Source organism: Myiozetetes cayanensis, unplaced genomic scaffold (genome assembly GCF_022539395.1).
Source record: "Myiozetetes cayanensis isolate MyiCay16 unplaced genomic scaffold, myiCay2020 scf19, whole genome shotgun sequence".
Classification (NCBI taxonomy): Eukaryota; Metazoa; Chordata; class Aves; order Passeriformes; family Tyrannidae; genus Myiozetetes; species Myiozetetes cayanensis.
This window is the reverse complement of record NW_026087400.1, coordinates 3,456,175-3,471,659: the sequence shown is the minus strand read 5'-3', so window position 1 is coordinate 3,471,659 and position 15,485 is coordinate 3,456,175. Positions and strand designations below refer to the sequence as shown.

General features: G+C 60.3%; 2 protein-coding genes across 2 annotated transcripts; both read left to right on the top strand.

The window, feature by feature from the left end:
- Nucleotides 1-2,129: 2,129 nt before the first annotated feature.
- Nucleotides 2,130-10,662, top strand: FKBP1A (FKBP prolyl isomerase 1A). Its single transcript, XM_050313411.1, has 5 exons — nt 2,130-2,261; nt 2,382-2,429; nt 8,113-8,225; nt 8,970-9,122; nt 9,643-10,662. Exons 1-4 carry the CDS (start codon nt 2,138-2,140, stop codon nt 9,096-9,098), a joined length of 414 nt encoding a protein of 137 aa, XP_050169368.1. The 5' UTR covers nt 2,130-2,137; the 3' UTR covers nt 9,099-9,122; nt 9,643-10,662.
- A 2,720-nt stretch (nt 10,663-13,382) lies between these two features.
- SDCBP2 (syndecan binding protein 2) lies at nt 13,383-15,473 on the top strand. The gene is made up of 8 exons (XM_050313413.1): nt 13,383-13,454; nt 13,555-13,630; nt 13,862-13,965; nt 14,138-14,299; nt 14,499-14,674; nt 14,745-14,916; nt 15,039-15,130; nt 15,216-15,473. Exons 1-8 carry the CDS (start codon nt 13,401-13,403, stop codon nt 15,268-15,270), a joined length of 891 nt encoding a protein of 296 aa, XP_050169370.1. The 5' UTR covers nt 13,383-13,400; the 3' UTR covers nt 15,271-15,473.
- The last annotated feature ends 12 nt before the right edge of the window (nt 15,474-15,485 follow it).

Below are 15,485 nucleotides of genomic sequence, written 5' to 3'. Positions count from 1 at the left end.
TCTTGTAGGGAAAGCAGGCCCAGCTCTCCACGGAGACAGCATTAATCAGGAGGGATGAGAATGTGCCCCTTTTTCTACCCTGTTGTTTTTCACCTTGACTCAGGGCCTCACACATCCGCCCTGCTGATGTGGAAAGTCAGGGACCACAGGAACCATCGATGTGTTGGAGCTTTAACATAAAACACAATGCTATGGATCAAACAAGAAAAAAATCCCCTTGGTAGTTCAGTATTTAAAAGATGCAAGGAACAGAAGCAATTAAAACTCGCTTCATGCTATTATCTGTTATTTTAAGAGTCTCCTCCTCTTGTGCCCCATTTTAATGCACTTGCTGAGAATCCTGGCTTTTTATTAGTCTCTTGGCTGTCCTTGGAACTTCTCTGTTCCCTTGTGGAGGCTCAAGTTCATCTCCTTGAAGTAAAGAAATAGGACACTTTGAGGCAAAAATCCTGTGCCTGGAGTGATTCTTTTTTTGACCAAAAAAGAAAATAGTTGCTGCTTTTCCCAGGAAAAAAAAAAAAAAAGTCCTTTTGAGTGTCGGATTGTTCAAACCTGTGTGTCTTCTGTTGAGCCTGCCCCTGCCCTGTCTGCACGGTGGGGAGCAGCATAGGGAGCTGCATTAATCACAGAATCATTTTAATCAGAAAAGACATTTAAGATCATTGAGTCCAACCGTTCTCCCACCACAGCCAAGGCCACCGCTAAACCGTGTCCCCAAGTGCCACATCCACGCATGTCCTAAATCCCTCCAAGGATGGTGACTTCACCACTGCCCTGGCCAGCCTGTTCTAATTCCTGAGCATCCTTTTGGTGAACAAATTTTCCCCAATACCCAACAGAAACCTCCCCTGGTGCAACTTGAGGCATTTTCTCTTGCCCTGTTGCCTAGGGGAAGAGCCTCACCCCCACCTCACTACAACCTCCTGTCAGGGAGTTGAAAAGAGCAAGAAGGTCACCCCCTGCACCTCCTTTTTTTCCAAACTGAGCACCCCCAGCTCCCTCAGCCATTCTCAGTGCTCCAGCCCCTTCCCCAGCTCCATTGCCTTTCTCTGGACACATTCCAGCACTTTAATATCTTTCTTGTTGCGAGGGGCCCAAAAGTGACTCCAGGATTTGAGCTGCCTCAGCAGTGCCCAGCAGATGTGGACAGGGAAGCTGCGGGGACTCAGCCTGGAGAATCATAGAATCATAGAATAGATTGGGTTGGAAAAGACCTCCAAGATCATCAAGTCCAACCCCTGATCCAACTCTAATTACTATATCATGGCACTAAGGGCCATAAAAGGAAGCTCGGGGAGACTTCTTGCTCTCTACAACTCCCAGAAAGGAGGGTGTAGCCAGGTGGGGCTCGGGCTCTTCTCACAGGGAACAAGCGATAGGATGAGAGGACATAGTCTGAAGACATTGGAATGGGCTGCCCAGGGAGGTGGTGGATTCACAGTCCCTGGAGGTTTTTAAGATGAGTCTGGATGTGGCACTTAGTGCCATGGTCTAGTAACCACGGTGGTGTTGGATCAAGGTGTTGGACTTGATTATTTTCCAACCCAGTCGATTCTATGATTCTAAGACGCACCAGGGGAGGTTTGGGTTGGACATCAGGAAGAATTCCTCCACAGAAAGGGAGATTAGATATTGGAATGGGCTGCCCATGGAGGCGGTGGAGTCACCGCCCCTGGAGCGCTGAAGGGAAGCCTGGAACGTGGCACTCGGTGCCACGGTCTGGTTGACACGATGGTGTTCGGTCACAGGTTGGACTCGACGACCCCGGAGAGGTCTTTTCCAACCTAATGAATTCTGTGATTCGGTGCTTCTGTGCTGGGCCACACATCCCGGGGCTGGGCACGGCCATAACACGGGCCCGGCCCACAGCGGCCCGAGCCCGGGGGTCCCTCACGGCCGGCTCCCGTTTCCCGGGCAACGGCGCCGTGCCGAGATGGCGGCGGGGCTGGGGGGGAAGATGGCGGCGGGCGGGGCGGGACCGCTCCGTGGCGGGGCGGGAGGGCTGCATGGCGGTGACGGGCGGGCTCTGTGGCGGTGATGGGTGGGCTGCACGGCGGTGGCGGGCGGGCTCTGTGGCGGTGATGGGTGGGCTGCATGGCGGTGACGGGCGGGCTCCCCGGCGGGGCGGGCGGGCTCTATGGCGCTGACGGTCGCGGCTGCGCACTCGCGGCCCCTCCTCCCTCGCGCTGCGGGCGCTGCGGGTGCGAGCGGCACCGGCACCGGCATGGGCGTGCATGTGGAGACCATCGCCCCCGGCGACGGTGAGCCGCGGCCGTGCCCGCTCCCCCCGCACCCCCCCCCTTCCCTTGTCCCTGCCCTCCCCGCGGGTCCCGGTGCGGGTCCCGGTGCCGCGGGGTGACGGTGCGTGTGTCTCCCCGCAGGGCGGACGTTCCCCAAGCGCGGCCAGACCTGCGTGGTGCACTACACGGGTGAGTGCGGGGCGGCCCCGCCGGCACCGGCGGCGGAGGGGCGGGAGGGTCTGCCCGGCCCGGGCACCGAGGGAGCGGGGCCTGCCGCCACCCCCCGCCCCCGGCTGCCTGCGAGGACCCCGGGCCCGGCAGCCCGGATGGGCTGTGGTGCTTCCCGGGGGGGTCCAGGCCGCCTCGGGGGGTTCTCCCGGGGGGCGCGGGGACGGGATGGGGGGTCCTGTCGGTGCCCCAGGGCCGTGGAGAGGCCCCGTTGTCTCTGTCTCTCCCGCAGCCTCATCCGTGGAGGGACCTTTTCCCACACGCATCTCGCCTTGTATTCGGGGATTCACCGGGGGAACGGCTCGTGGGGTCCCCGGGGGACAGGCAGGGGCACCCAGGGCAGAGCCCAGCGGCTCTCTGGGGATCCCAGGGCATCCGAGGCCTGCGGGCTGGGGAGCCCAGAGCCCCCACGGGCTCCACGAGTCATCCCCGTGGAGTTTCAGGTTCCGCTGCCTCGGAGCTGGACCCCCTGCCAGAGCTCCCTGCAGGGGTGCAATCCCCCTGCCCGGCACTGCCCCAGCCCCTTCTCTCTTTTGGGGCGACACCGGGGGTGTCTGTGGGGCAGCCCCAGACCCGCATCCTGGGCTTTTTTGGGGCGACCCTGGTGTGGGAAACCAAGGCACCGTTTGGGGTTCAGGGTAGTGCTTCGATTAGGGGCTTCCCCAAAGCCAGAGAGGGTCATATACCATTCGGTGTCCTCCAGCAGCCTTCTGCAAGCTCAGGGGGCAGGAAGAAAATAACCTTGAGACCCCAAAAAATGCTTTGGGGGATCACTCCTGGGGCTGCTGTCTCCCTCGGCCGCCTTTTGTACAGCTTTGGCTCATCGGGGTGGGTAAAAACGAGTCAACGACTCATTTGTGACTGTTTTTGCTAATAACCAATGCCCCTTTCCGCCTCCCTGGCCATGGTGGGGGCCTGGGGGAACCCCTCTGTGCAGGGCCCGGGCAGCCCAGCCTGCCAGGAGGGCTCGGCGGGCATCCAGCCCATCTGCTGCTCCTCCGTCTCCCCCGTCCTTTCCCCTTCCCTCGTCAGCAGGGAGAGGAAGCAGCTTGGTCTGCCCGGCCGCCCCGTTTCCTCCGCCGGTGGAAGAACAAAGAGAGGCTGGCAGGCAGTCAAGTGGCTCCCGGTGGGCCAGTCCTGCCGCCTGCCAGCCCTCCCAGCTCCCAGCCCTCCGGCTCCCTGCGCTGACTCCCCCCCTCCTGCGGCGCTGCCGCTCTCCCCAGCTCCGTTCCCCCCCCCAGCCTGGCAGAGCAGCCTGGGGGTCACCAACGTCCCGTCCCCACGTCATGGTGCTTCAGGCAAAGTGCTACGTGGTGACTTGCTCCCGACAGGCGCTCCCCAGCAGCAGCGATCCGCTGCGCCCCTGGGAGCGGTTCTCTAATTTCCTTTATTTTGTTTGTTTGTTATTATTGTCTCCTTTTGTCCTTTATTCCCCCCTCCCTCTCCCCCGCCCATTCCGTCCGCAGGCAGCTCCTGGCCCCCAACCCGCCTCGGCAGGCAGCAGGAATCAAACACCTCCAGGCCCTGATGCTGCTTCCCTGCGTTGGCAGCGAGGCTCCAGCAGCCAGCCCTGCCAGAGGCTGGAGTGGGGCTTGGCTCTCGGGAATCCTCACAAACCTTTGATTCCCGGCTCGGTTGCAGAGCAGCATCAGGGATGGCAGCAGAGTGCAGAGCTGGTGGTGCCGAGCTCCAAGGCTCCTTCCAGAGCCCTGTGTTGGCTCCGTCCCTGGCTGCCCTTTGCTCCAGTGCTGGGGAGATCCAGCCTGTGGTGTGCGGGAGGGAGCTCTCCCTGTGCTGGGTTATGGATGCACAGTGATTTGGGTAAAAACCATTTTGGGGAAAAAAACGGTGATCCAAGGGTAAGGGACTGTGGGGAGCCGGCTCAACCAGCCAGAAGCTGGTGCTGCTTCTGCCTGTGCCCCAGCTACTGCTCTGTGGGGCCTGGCCCCACTGAGAGCATCCCAGGCATGAGGGATGGACAGACAGACAGCCCTGGTGTGGAAGAACAGTGCTGGGGAAGGAGGTGGAGAGCTAAGAATCCTCTGGACCTCCTGCTTGAGAGATGCCAGTTGCTCATGCTGGGATTGCAGAGGTGGAGATGTACGAGGGGAGCTGTGGGAATCGGACCCTTTCCCCTTCCTCTGTCCCAAGTCCCGGGTCTTTTTGTGGAGAGCTCACACCATGGGGTGTCAGAAACAGCCTTTGATATGAAATCTGCTACATAGGGCCCTTAAAGGAGCTAAATCAAGGATAAAGTTCACCCGTGTGTTCAGGATTGCTCGCAGCAACTGGCATGGGATGGGAGAGCAGCGTGGGAGCATCTGACATGGCTTGGCCAAATGGCTTTGCCTGAGTGGCAAAGCACACCCAGCATCCATGATCTTGGAAGGAGGGGGGGTTTGGAGCAGGGAGGGATACTGGAGAAAACTATCTTTTGCAGCAAGGTGGCACCGAGGGGACCATCCTCTCCAGCACCTGTGGGGCGGTGGTGCTCTCCCACTGCTCTGGGTGCTGCTGCCCTGGATGCTCTCCCACTGCTCAGCGAACACTCTGTGGTTGTGAGACATTTGCTACCGAGGCATGTGACTGTCGGTTCGCGGGTTGTGACAGTCTGTGGCAGCTCAGCACCATCTCCTGCACCCCTTCCCTGCCTGCACTGGGGTCATCTCTCCTGCCATGCCATGAGAACGGGAGACAAAACCCCTTCTGCATCCAGCTGTGGGTGGCAATGGGGTGGGCTGGGAGCATTGGTAGAGGCAGGATTGAACCTCAGCTGTGCATCCTGGTCCTGAGCAAGGGGTTTGGAGCGTGCTGGGTATCCCAGGGCTTCTGGGAAGGGTTTTCCATCCTGTCCCAGCTGGAGCAGAGGGACGTGCACCACTACTCTGGTCTCTCCCTGCCTCTCCTCAGGAAGTTGGCTCCACGTGGGAGCCCCTGGGCGATGGCGGTGCCAAGGATCGGCACCCTGGAGGGGATGGAGGGGTTGCAGGTGGGGCTCTGCACCCCCAGCAAAACCCAACCCGGCAGGTTTGTCCCAGGGCTGACTCTGCCTGCTCCAGCGCCGCTCTCCGCCGCCTCTGCCCGCCCAGGGGGCCCGGAGCCAAGTCGCACGTTGCACCGGCATCTCCCAGCTCCTGCCTGCCAAGTGTGGCAGAGACCTGGCACGGCCACTCTGCCCGGCCGGGGCTGGGGCTCTGGAGCCCCTGCTCCATCCCACGACTGCTGCAGCCCCTGCAGGGCTCCGTGCTCTTCCTCACTGGGGTTCCCTGAACCCCCCCGGGGTCTGTATAGCTCAGGTGGGATCTCTGGGGGCTCAAAACCCTTCAGGGTGGGAGCCAGGGCGGGTGGGTCTCTCTCCTCACAGGACTGGTGGTGGCAAGCACAGAGCTGTGCCAGGGACTGTCTGCTGCTCCTGGGGCTCTGCTGGGGTGCCTGCTTTTGCCAGAGGATGCTTTGCCTCCATAATAGCTTTAAGATCTCGTTATCTCCTTGCTCAGGGATGGCAGAGATGAGGAAATGGTTGCTCATACTTGTCCAGGGCTGGAGAAATCTCCCAGGAGGCTTGTGGGCAGAGAAAGTGCCTGAGATGAGGATGCTGCCTCTGAAGCATTGGAGCCTCTTTGTTTTCCCTGCTGGCATGATGGGGGATCATGGCAGCCTCACAGCAGCCCCGTGCTGGGGAGCAGGGATGGGCTCCCGTGTGTGACCTCCTCTGTCCTGGGCTGGGGGCAGTTGAATGATCAATCCCTTGGGCTGCTGCAACCAGCTTAGTCTGTCAGTCCCTCTCTTCTGCAGCCAGAGTGCTGCCAGCTCCAAAACACTTCCCGAGGCTGTACTGGGACAGGTGAGCTCGGCAGCAGGGTTGGGCAGTGCCATCCACTCCTGTGCAAAGTTGGCAGCATGTCCTGGGTGGCTGATGGTGTCTCTATATTGCCCTGCTCAGGACAACAAACAGGACGTGCTTCAGCAGGCAGCGAACACCCCAGGAGCATCCCGGAGGTCCCTGCTTGCCGTGACGAGCAGGGGATTGTGCTGCACGGCCCCTGGGGTTTTCCTTGGTGGGTGTCCAGGGAGAAGAGCAGCAGAGAGCTGCCCCCTCCATCCTTCCTCTGCCACCCTGGCTTGTTGCAGCCCCGGAGGGCTCAGAGGTGGGGTCAGCTCGGGGCGCAGCCAGGCAGCGCTGCCGGTGCCAGCCAGCACAGCCTGCCCTGTGTCCCTGCTGCCAGCGGCCCCGCCGGGCAGGAGGAAGGCCAGGGGACAGGAGCAAGGAGCAGTGCCAGACGGGGCTGGAAGCAGGTTCAGGCGACAAGAGGTTTATCCTGGAAGGAGGAAGTGAGAGAACTCCAGACTTAACCATTCCAAAGTCCAGGGCTGCAGCGTGACTGGCTGAGCTGACGCTTGACACCTTGGAGAGGGGATTTTTGCTGTTTGTGAAATTAAAAGCTTAATTCTACTCCCTGAAAGAAAGCTTCCTGCAGCCCAGAGGTCTCAGTGCTTGATGCCCCTGCAGAGGTGATGTATTTTTTCCCATTCTCTTCTTTCCATTCGGCATCTCCCATGTCTGTGGCTGCCGGTCCCTGCGTGCCATTTGCTCTGTTTAACAGTGCAAGCAGGGGCTGAGATCCCCCATCCCATCTTTTTCACAGACACATATTCCCTTGCCCATGTGCCCTGGCAGAGGGAAGTTGTTCTGCCCTAGGCCTTCCTGGGAAAGTTTGGTTTTTCAAGACCACAATGCAGTTTCCAGGCAGGAAAACGAGTTTTTTTGGGCTGTTTCGGGAAGCGAAGAAGTGAAAAGCATTTATTTGGAAGAGAGTTTAATATTGCTCTTATTATACAGGGTTTATTGTACGGGACACTGGTTGTGTTAACGGCAGCTGGAGCTGCCTTATAGGAGCTGGCCAGGGGAGTTACTGCTCCTATAAGGCAGCGCCAGCTCCAAGATTCCCCAAGAAGGTCAGGCAGGGAGCAAGGGAGGGGAGGAAATTCCTCCTTAGCTCATGTTGGGGAGTTATATTTAGCTCTGGGGATATCAGCCTGGCTCAGCTCTTGCTGGGGAACGAGGGCTGCCCCAGGCACACGCATCCAGCACTTGGTGCTACCTCTCCCCCTTTGTCATTCCTGGGTCCGGGAGGGATTTGGCACAGAGCAGCAGGACATAGCTGGGCATGGGAGGGCTGGAGGCTGGTCGAAGCCTCCAGATGGGGCACTGGAGCATCATCAGTGTTTTGGATGACTGAAGGTGGAAGCCTGGCGAGGGGTGAGAGGTGTGTGCTGGTGTGATAGGAAGTGCCAGGTCGGATCCTGCTGCCTGACAAACGGCTGGCAGTGGTGCTGTGAGGTGGGCAAGGTTTTCTTCCCCTCCCTTCAGCTGCTTCCCTTCTCAGTCCTTGGTCCCAGCCCAGAGGACCACTTTTCTTTGGGCCAAGAGCTATCCTGCCCTGCCCCAGGCTGGGTGATGCCCCAGGGGCTTTCCCCTCCAGGACCCCTGTGCGGGTGTTTCAGGAGGCTCAGCTGAGACAAATCTTTGACTCAGAGCCACGTGAGCTGTCCCAGGGTTGACTGTCACAGGTCACAGCAGCTTCACGCTGGCACGCGTGGCTCTGTCCGTGTGGCACCGCCATCTCCCTCCCTCTCTCCTCAGGTATGCTGGAGGATGGGAAGAAGTTTGATTCCTCCCGCGACAGGAACAAGCCGTTCAAGTTCGTGATGGGCAAGCAGGAGGTGATCCGCGGCTGGGAGGAAGGAGTCGCTCAGGTGCCTGGAGCTCCTCAGAGTCGCGGTCCCCGTGCCGGGCTGTGCCGAGCCGCGCGCCGGGAGCTGCAGCGTGGGCAGCGTTCACTGTGTGCAGCTCGTTCCCTATTTTATTATTTTTTTTATTCTATTCCCCTGTGATTTCCACCCCTCCGCCCCCTCGGCGCTGGGAGGTGTGGGCGCGAATATCACCTTCTGCATTGCCACCTGCCAGCTGGCGGGGATGGAGCCGGGCCGGGCCCCAGCAACACCTACGGCGTGTCGGTGACTCAGCGGTGACATTTCTCCACTGAGTCAGCTCCAAATGAGCGTGGCGGGAGCGCTCCGGCCGCCCGGGCTGTGAAGCCCACGCAGAGGGAGGGCTGGTGGGCACGGCACAGCTGCGGGCTGTGAGCCCACACCAGGGAGGGCTGGTGGGCACGGCACGGCTCTGCTCCTGCCTGTGTGACTGCACCCGCTCCATGCCATGCTGGGGACGTGAGCACAAGGGTGACAGTGGCTGGAGGGAATTGCCTGCCATTCCCTGCCCTCACCTGCGTGAAGGACATCTCAAGCTCTGCTCGTTTTCCAGCCTGTGCTGCCTGCCTTTCCCTTTGATGTTCTCCCCATTCCTCTCCTGCCCCTCTGGTTTGTTCAGCCTGGGTCCTTGCTCTTGTCCAGTGTAGGGAAAGCAGTGTCCCTCCTCTGTCACTCACCTGGTGGTTGTGCCCATCTCCTGACATCCCCGTGTTTCTATCCCTGCCCCAGATGAGCGTTGGTCAGCGGGCAAAGATGACCATCTCCCCAGATTACGCCTACGGCTCCACTGGCCACCCGGGGATCATCCCACCAAACGCCACTCTAATTTTTGACGTGGAGCTCATGAAATTGGAATGACCCACCCCAGCACCCTGTCCTCGGGTAAGGAGGGGCAGCTGCTGGCAGGGAGTGTGTGGACTGGGGACAGCTCAAGGCCCCTGTCTTTGGTCTTGGGACAGTGTGGGAAGGTGGGATGGGGGTAGGTGGCAGGAGGAGTGGGTGGCAGTGGGGAGAAGGAGGGGGCAGGTTTCTGGCTGTGGGTAGAAGTTACTCTTGGGGGTCTGATGAGCTGGGGATCAGATCACTATGGGTGGTAAAAGCCTGGCAGGGCAGGTTCGTGCCATGGATGTGTTGTGGTGCTGGTTGTCTGTGCCTCGGGTTCCATGTGTTGTGTTGCTGCACTGCGGGGCTGGGCTGCTGCTCCCCCTGCTGCCTCTCATGCTCATGGTGCTCGAGGCTGATGGTGTGGGCAAGAGGCTTTGATTATGACCCAAGAGCTGGAGCAGAGCTGGAGCACCTCTGCTATGGAGACGGGATGGGAAAGCTGGGGTTGTTCAGCCTGGAGAAGAGAGGGCTCTGGGTTGGACGGCTCTGTCACGCTGCCTCTGCTCTCTCCCCGCAGGTTTGGCACATGGAGGAATCCAGAATCTCAGCTTCAAGAAGAGTGCACATGACTTTGTACGGAGCTTTTCCTGATAGTCCACTACACTCATTGTATAACCTTACACCTTGATTGAATGCCTTTGGTCACTAAGCTTTGCGTCTGACTCTTCCTCCTCGTATCGTGTTTTTATGTCTTTTTAAACTATACGCCGTAAACCTCAACTCTTTTTGGGTCAAGTTCTTAATCTTATTTTGGTTCCAGGTGTAGACTGCGTTTTCCCAGTAGCACGCAGATGGGCTGACCTTAGATAGGAGTAATTTGAACAAAAGGAATCCCGTTAGTTACTTGTTTTGGTGCAGATTTATGGTGTTTCCAAACCAGAAATTGCTGCTGCTGCAAAAGCCATAGCAGAGTGAGCCTGTTGAGGTTAAAGGGATGCAGAGAGCAAGGTAGCACTAGGATTGTTCATAGGAATTCTGCCTGGAATGGGACAGTGAGGGAGCAGCCTGGCCTTTCCCTGTTCTCCATGCAGGGAGGAGCATTGGGGAAGGGGGGCTGCTCTGCCTCTGCTTCACCCTGCCACCGGGTGAGCCTGCCTTCCCCCCAAGCCCACTTTTGGATTTAGAGAGTTGGGTTTCCATCAGAGCTCCACCACAGCCGGAAAATCCCATAGCATGGAGCATTCTTTAAAGAGAAAGGAAAACAGCGGGCAAAGGGAAGGTGCCGTTAGCAGGGGAGGCGATGGGGGCTCAACTCAACAAAAACGCCCCTGTCCTCCCTCCCTCCCCCGGGAAAGGAACCATCAACCCCCTGCTGTCCCTGCTCTGAGCTCACCTGCCCGTTCTCTCCTGCCACCTGATGCTGGTCATCGCCGCTTGCCTGGTCTCACAGGACGCATTGCTGCCCTCCCCCTGCCCCCTCCCTCTGCTCTGCCCAGTCCGTTGGTAACAGAAATTCCTGCCGGTCACTTCCTTCTCCGCCGCACAAAGGTATCCAGTTTATTATTGCAATAAAAACGCTTTATGCTGGCTTTTCTCAGCCCTGTGTCCTGGAGGTTTTTCCCTTGCCCGTCTGTCGCTCGGCACAGCAGGGGCTGGGCTGGGCTTGAGGGGTGCTGCGGGTGCTGTGCCCGGCTCATGGTGTGCTGTGGGTGCTGTTGCTGCCTCACAGGGTGCTGTGGGTGCTGCTCTGCGCTCCCAGGGTGCTGTGCCGGGTTCATGGGGTGCTGTGGGTGCCGTGCCAGGGTTGTGGTGCTGTGCTGGCGTGCCTTGGTGTGAGGCTCAGGTGCTCAGCCCTGGGAGCACAGTGGGATGCCTGGGGCTCCTGGGCTCTGTGGGGAGCTGATGGCGGCCTGCTGGAATTTGCATAATTAATTGCCTCACCATAACCTATTGAAGCGTTTCCCTCACAGCCTTGTGCCCTTGCAGGTGTGATTCAGCCCAGACTGGGAGCATGAAGGGCAGACTGATGTGTGTTCCCAGGATCCCTGGGGAAACCTGTCCACACATCTCCCTGGATTTATCTTGGCTGATTTTGGAAGCTGGACATGGCACGTGGGACACGGCACATCCCCTGCTTTGAGCTTGGCTGCTCCAGCTGTGGATGTTGTGTGTGTAGGAGCTGCTCGGGCACCAGCACAGGCCAGCGCCCGGCTCCTTGGCTGGCGGCCTTTGATCCGTGTGCCACGACTGATAACACAGCCACGATTGATAACACAGCCAGTCCCAGCTCCAGAGCAAAGTTTGTGTGTGACAACAGGGCCTGGAGGGAACTGTGGCCCTGGGCCAGGAGCAGCTCAACCACTGGGATGAATCCAGGAATATGGGGCTGTGCAGGATTTGGGGTCAGGCTGTGCAGGAATTAGCACTGCCCTTAATTGCTGCTCGGTGAAGCAGAATGGGAGCTGCTGGGGCACCAGCAGCCCACTCTGCCCTTGGCTGTGCCTGTTTCTGGGCGGAAGCTCGAGGCCAGCTTGGGTTTCTCTTCCTGCAAAGCTTTTTGCTTTAATTATTAACCAGTGCCAGGCAGTGCCATGGCCTCTGGCTGGGGAAAAGCCAAGGCTGGGGAGAGGCCTGTGGGACCCTGCTGACCTTGGGCCTGCAGCCCCTGCGTGGCTCCCACAGCGCCAATAAGTGCAGGTGGGATGTAGGTCCTTCCAGGTCTGGTTTTAGGGGGGATGAGGGTTTTGGGGAAGGGACAGACTCCTGGGAACCATCTGTATAGGACTCTCCCTACCGCTGGCACTCGGGCTGTTCTCGTCCCGGGCTGACCACAGCAGCCAGGGACCATCCAGCTAAAAATAACACCAGTAAATAAAATGCTTCCTCCTGGTCTGGCACGAGGGAGCGGAGGCACAGGGAGCTGGGACATGCCTGGCCACAGCTCCACAGCAGGACTGACCCCAAGCCCGAGAGCTCTGGGCTGGTGCCACGGGCTGTGGGCCCAGCTGAGCACCCTCAGCACCCACTGCCCAGCCCCTGAGCACACAGTGTCCTGTGGCATCCCCAGTGCGGGCAGCGGGGTGTCACAGGTGAGTGCTGGATCCCAGAGTGACACAGCGATGTCCCCGTGGCAGTGGGGTGCCACATCCACCCCGTGCTGAGCTCCACGCTGGGTCAGTTTTTCCACCTGTGGTGTGGGGCTCCCACGGGGCCGTCACGCCTGGCACGTGTCCCAGGTGACAGCTGGAATGGTGCAGGTCACGGCTGTGTCAGCCCCACGTGCCCAGGCAGTGAGGTGTCAGCAGGAGCCACCGCCCACGCAAGGGCTCCCAGTGGGGCATCCCCTTCATCCCCCGGCGGGGCCGTGGAGCCCAGGATGGGTGTGGTGGGGGGCTCCCACTTGGGGGGGACCAAGCCATGTGCTGGGCTTGACAGCAGGGGTGATGTAGAGGGGAGAGTTGGGCTACAGGCCCATCCCTGCTCCTCCAGGATGCCCAAACCCACGGAAAGCCACCCCTGTCCTCATCCCAGTCCCTGTCCCCAAGCCCTGCACAGTGTTGCCTTCAGCTTCCACTTCCTCTTCCTCACCTATGCCCTATCTGGCGGGGGAGTGCAATCAGCTGAGGCTGCCTGGCCCCTCCCTGGGCTGGGCATGGCTATAAAATCCAGTGGCCAGGAAAAGGGTGTCACAAGGATCTGGGAGCTGTTGGCAGGTGAGTGCAGGGGTGCCAGGGTTGGGCTTGGACAGTCTTGTCCGTTGGATGCTGCTGCCATCCCTGAGCTGTGGGTGGGATCCTGCCTGGTTACTGCAGGGCTCAGCTGGGTCTGGATTTGGCTCCTAGCCCCCAGTTTTGGATGATACTTTCTGGGGAATGCAGCACTATGGGGCAGAGGTGGGAGGGCACAACCTTGCCCTGGGCTCAGTATGAGGTGCACTTGGGACAGAGGGGGCTGATGAGGGGCAGAGGGGCTGTTCCCATGGGATATCCCTCTCTCTTGTCTGGATGATGCCAGAGTGGCCCCACAGGGCAGGTGGACATGGGGAGCAGAGGGGCTGATGGGAGGCACAGGGGCTGTTCCCATGGGATATCCCTCTCTCTTGTCTGGGTGATGCTGGGATGGCCTCACTGGGCAGGTGGACACGGGGAGTGGGACCTGCCACCAGCCAAGCAAAGCCCAGGTGCCTGTGCCTGGCAGCCACCCATGTCCCAGCCACCGGGAAGTGGTGGAGGTGGTGGCCCTGGTGACACACCCTTGAGTCATGCCAGAGGCTCTGGGTGACAGCCAGTCTGAGTCCCTGCACCGCTCCCTCCCTGTCCCCAGGCAGCAGCAGCGATGGCAACGCTCTACCCCTCCCTGGAGGACATGAAGGGCCATCAGGTCCTGCAGGTCAGTGCCAGCTCAGCAGCGTTCGGGGGGGTGAGCAGACCCCAGTGGAGGGTGCACAGGGTGGGGGGCACAGCACTGAGCAGACCCCATCTCTTGGCAGGCACAGGCAGCTGCCGGGGTGAGGACCCCCCCCACCACTGTGGTCACGGAGAAGCCAAAGCTCACCTCGGGCACCGGTAACGTGGGGCATGACCAGCTTGGCTGTCCAGGGGCTGTGGGGGGAGGGTGATGCACACCGTGTGAGGGACTCAGCTGAGACCCCCCAAAACTCAGTACGTGGGCGGAGGATGGAATTTGGGAGTTTCTTTCTGCTGGCCCATGGTCTCAAGGGGCTCATGGGGTGGAGGTGGCGATGGCTGTGGGTTGGGGACCCCGGGAGCTGAGGCCACCCTCGGTGCGTCCCGCAGAGCCACCTGTGCTGTACCCCAACCTGGCCGAGCTGGAGAACTACATGGGACTCACGCTCTCCAGCGAGGAGATCCAGAAGAACCTGCACCCGGAGGACAACACCGTAGGTGTCTGGGCTGGCGGCTCTCCCTGCCCCACATGGGGTCCCCGTGCCATGGTGGGAGTCCTTTTGGGTCCGCATCCTGCCCGGGGAAGGCACGCAGCATCCCCTGAGGGCTGAGGTGCACAGGGCCCTGTGTTCCCTCCATTCCCACTGACTCCTGGCTCCACCACAGGCCCTGACCCCCGTGGGCCCCACCCCGGGCCAGCTGGTCGCCCCCCTGAGCGGGAACAGCGCGGGGCTGCGGCGGGCAGAGATCAAGCCGGGCGTGCGGGAGATCCACCTGTGCAAGGACGAGCGGGGCAAGACGGGGCTGCACCTGAAGAACGTCGACCAGGTGAGGGGCTGGGCTGGCACGGGGCTGGGCAAGGCACAGGACAGTGTGGCACGACGTGACGTGGTGCGCTCGTGGCATAAGCGTGACAGTGCCTCACGGCACGGTGTCTCATGGCACAGCAACGCCTGGCATCAAATGCCACAGCCTGCCACGGCACAGCATACCATGGCACTGTGCCACCGCTCCTCTGTGCCCCCAGGGCATCTTCGTGCAGCTGGTGAAGGCCAACTCGCCGGCGGCGCTGGTGGGGCTGCGCTTCGGGGACCAGGTGCTGCAGATCGACGGCAAGAACTGCGCGGGCTGGAGCAGCGACAAGGCACAGCGGGCACTGAAGAAGGCGAACCCCGAAAAAATCGTCATGGTGGTGCGGGACAGGTGAGCAGGTGGCAGTGCTGGTGGCAGTGCCGATGGTGGCAGTGCTGGCACTGACCGTGCTCTCCCACAGGCCTTTCCAGCGCACTGTCACCCTGCACAAGGACAGCACCGGCCACGTCGGCATCGTGGTGAAGAAGGGGAAGATCGTGTCGCTGGCCAAGGACAGCTCAGCCGCCCGCAACGGGCTCCTCATCAACCACTGCATCTGTGAGGTGAACGGCCAGAACGTCATCGGCATGAAGGTAGGGCTGTGCCCTGCTGGTGGCACAGGATGTGCCCAGGGAGTTCAGGATGTGGCCAGAGAAGCTGTGGGGGTTCTGAGCAAAGCTGGGCACCCTAAAACCCCCCCTGCTCTCTCTTGCAGGATAAGCAGCTCACGGAGGTGCTGGCAGGGGCTGGGAACGTGGTGACGCTGACCATCATCCCCACCGTGATCTACGAGCACATGGTCAAACGGTGAGAATGTGGGGCCACAGGGATCCCCACACCCCACAAGGCCCCCTGTGTTCCCCTCACTGATCTCCCCTCTCCCTCTGCCCAGGCTCTCATCAGGGCTGGTGAAGTCGTCCATGGACCACTCCATCCCTGACCTGTGATGCCATCAATGCCTTCCCGGGGACCTGACGCTGGAAGCCTGGAGGAGCTGCTGAGGGGAAACCACAACACTTCAAAAGAAACTTTTCTAATGTGAAACTCCTCATTGCTCCAGAGGCTGGTGGCTGCTGGGTGGTTCTTCCTCTCCTCAGAAGGGGTGGGGCAGGTGTCCTGTCCCAGGGTCCCCATGTCCCCGCTCAGGCCAGTTCCCCTCAGG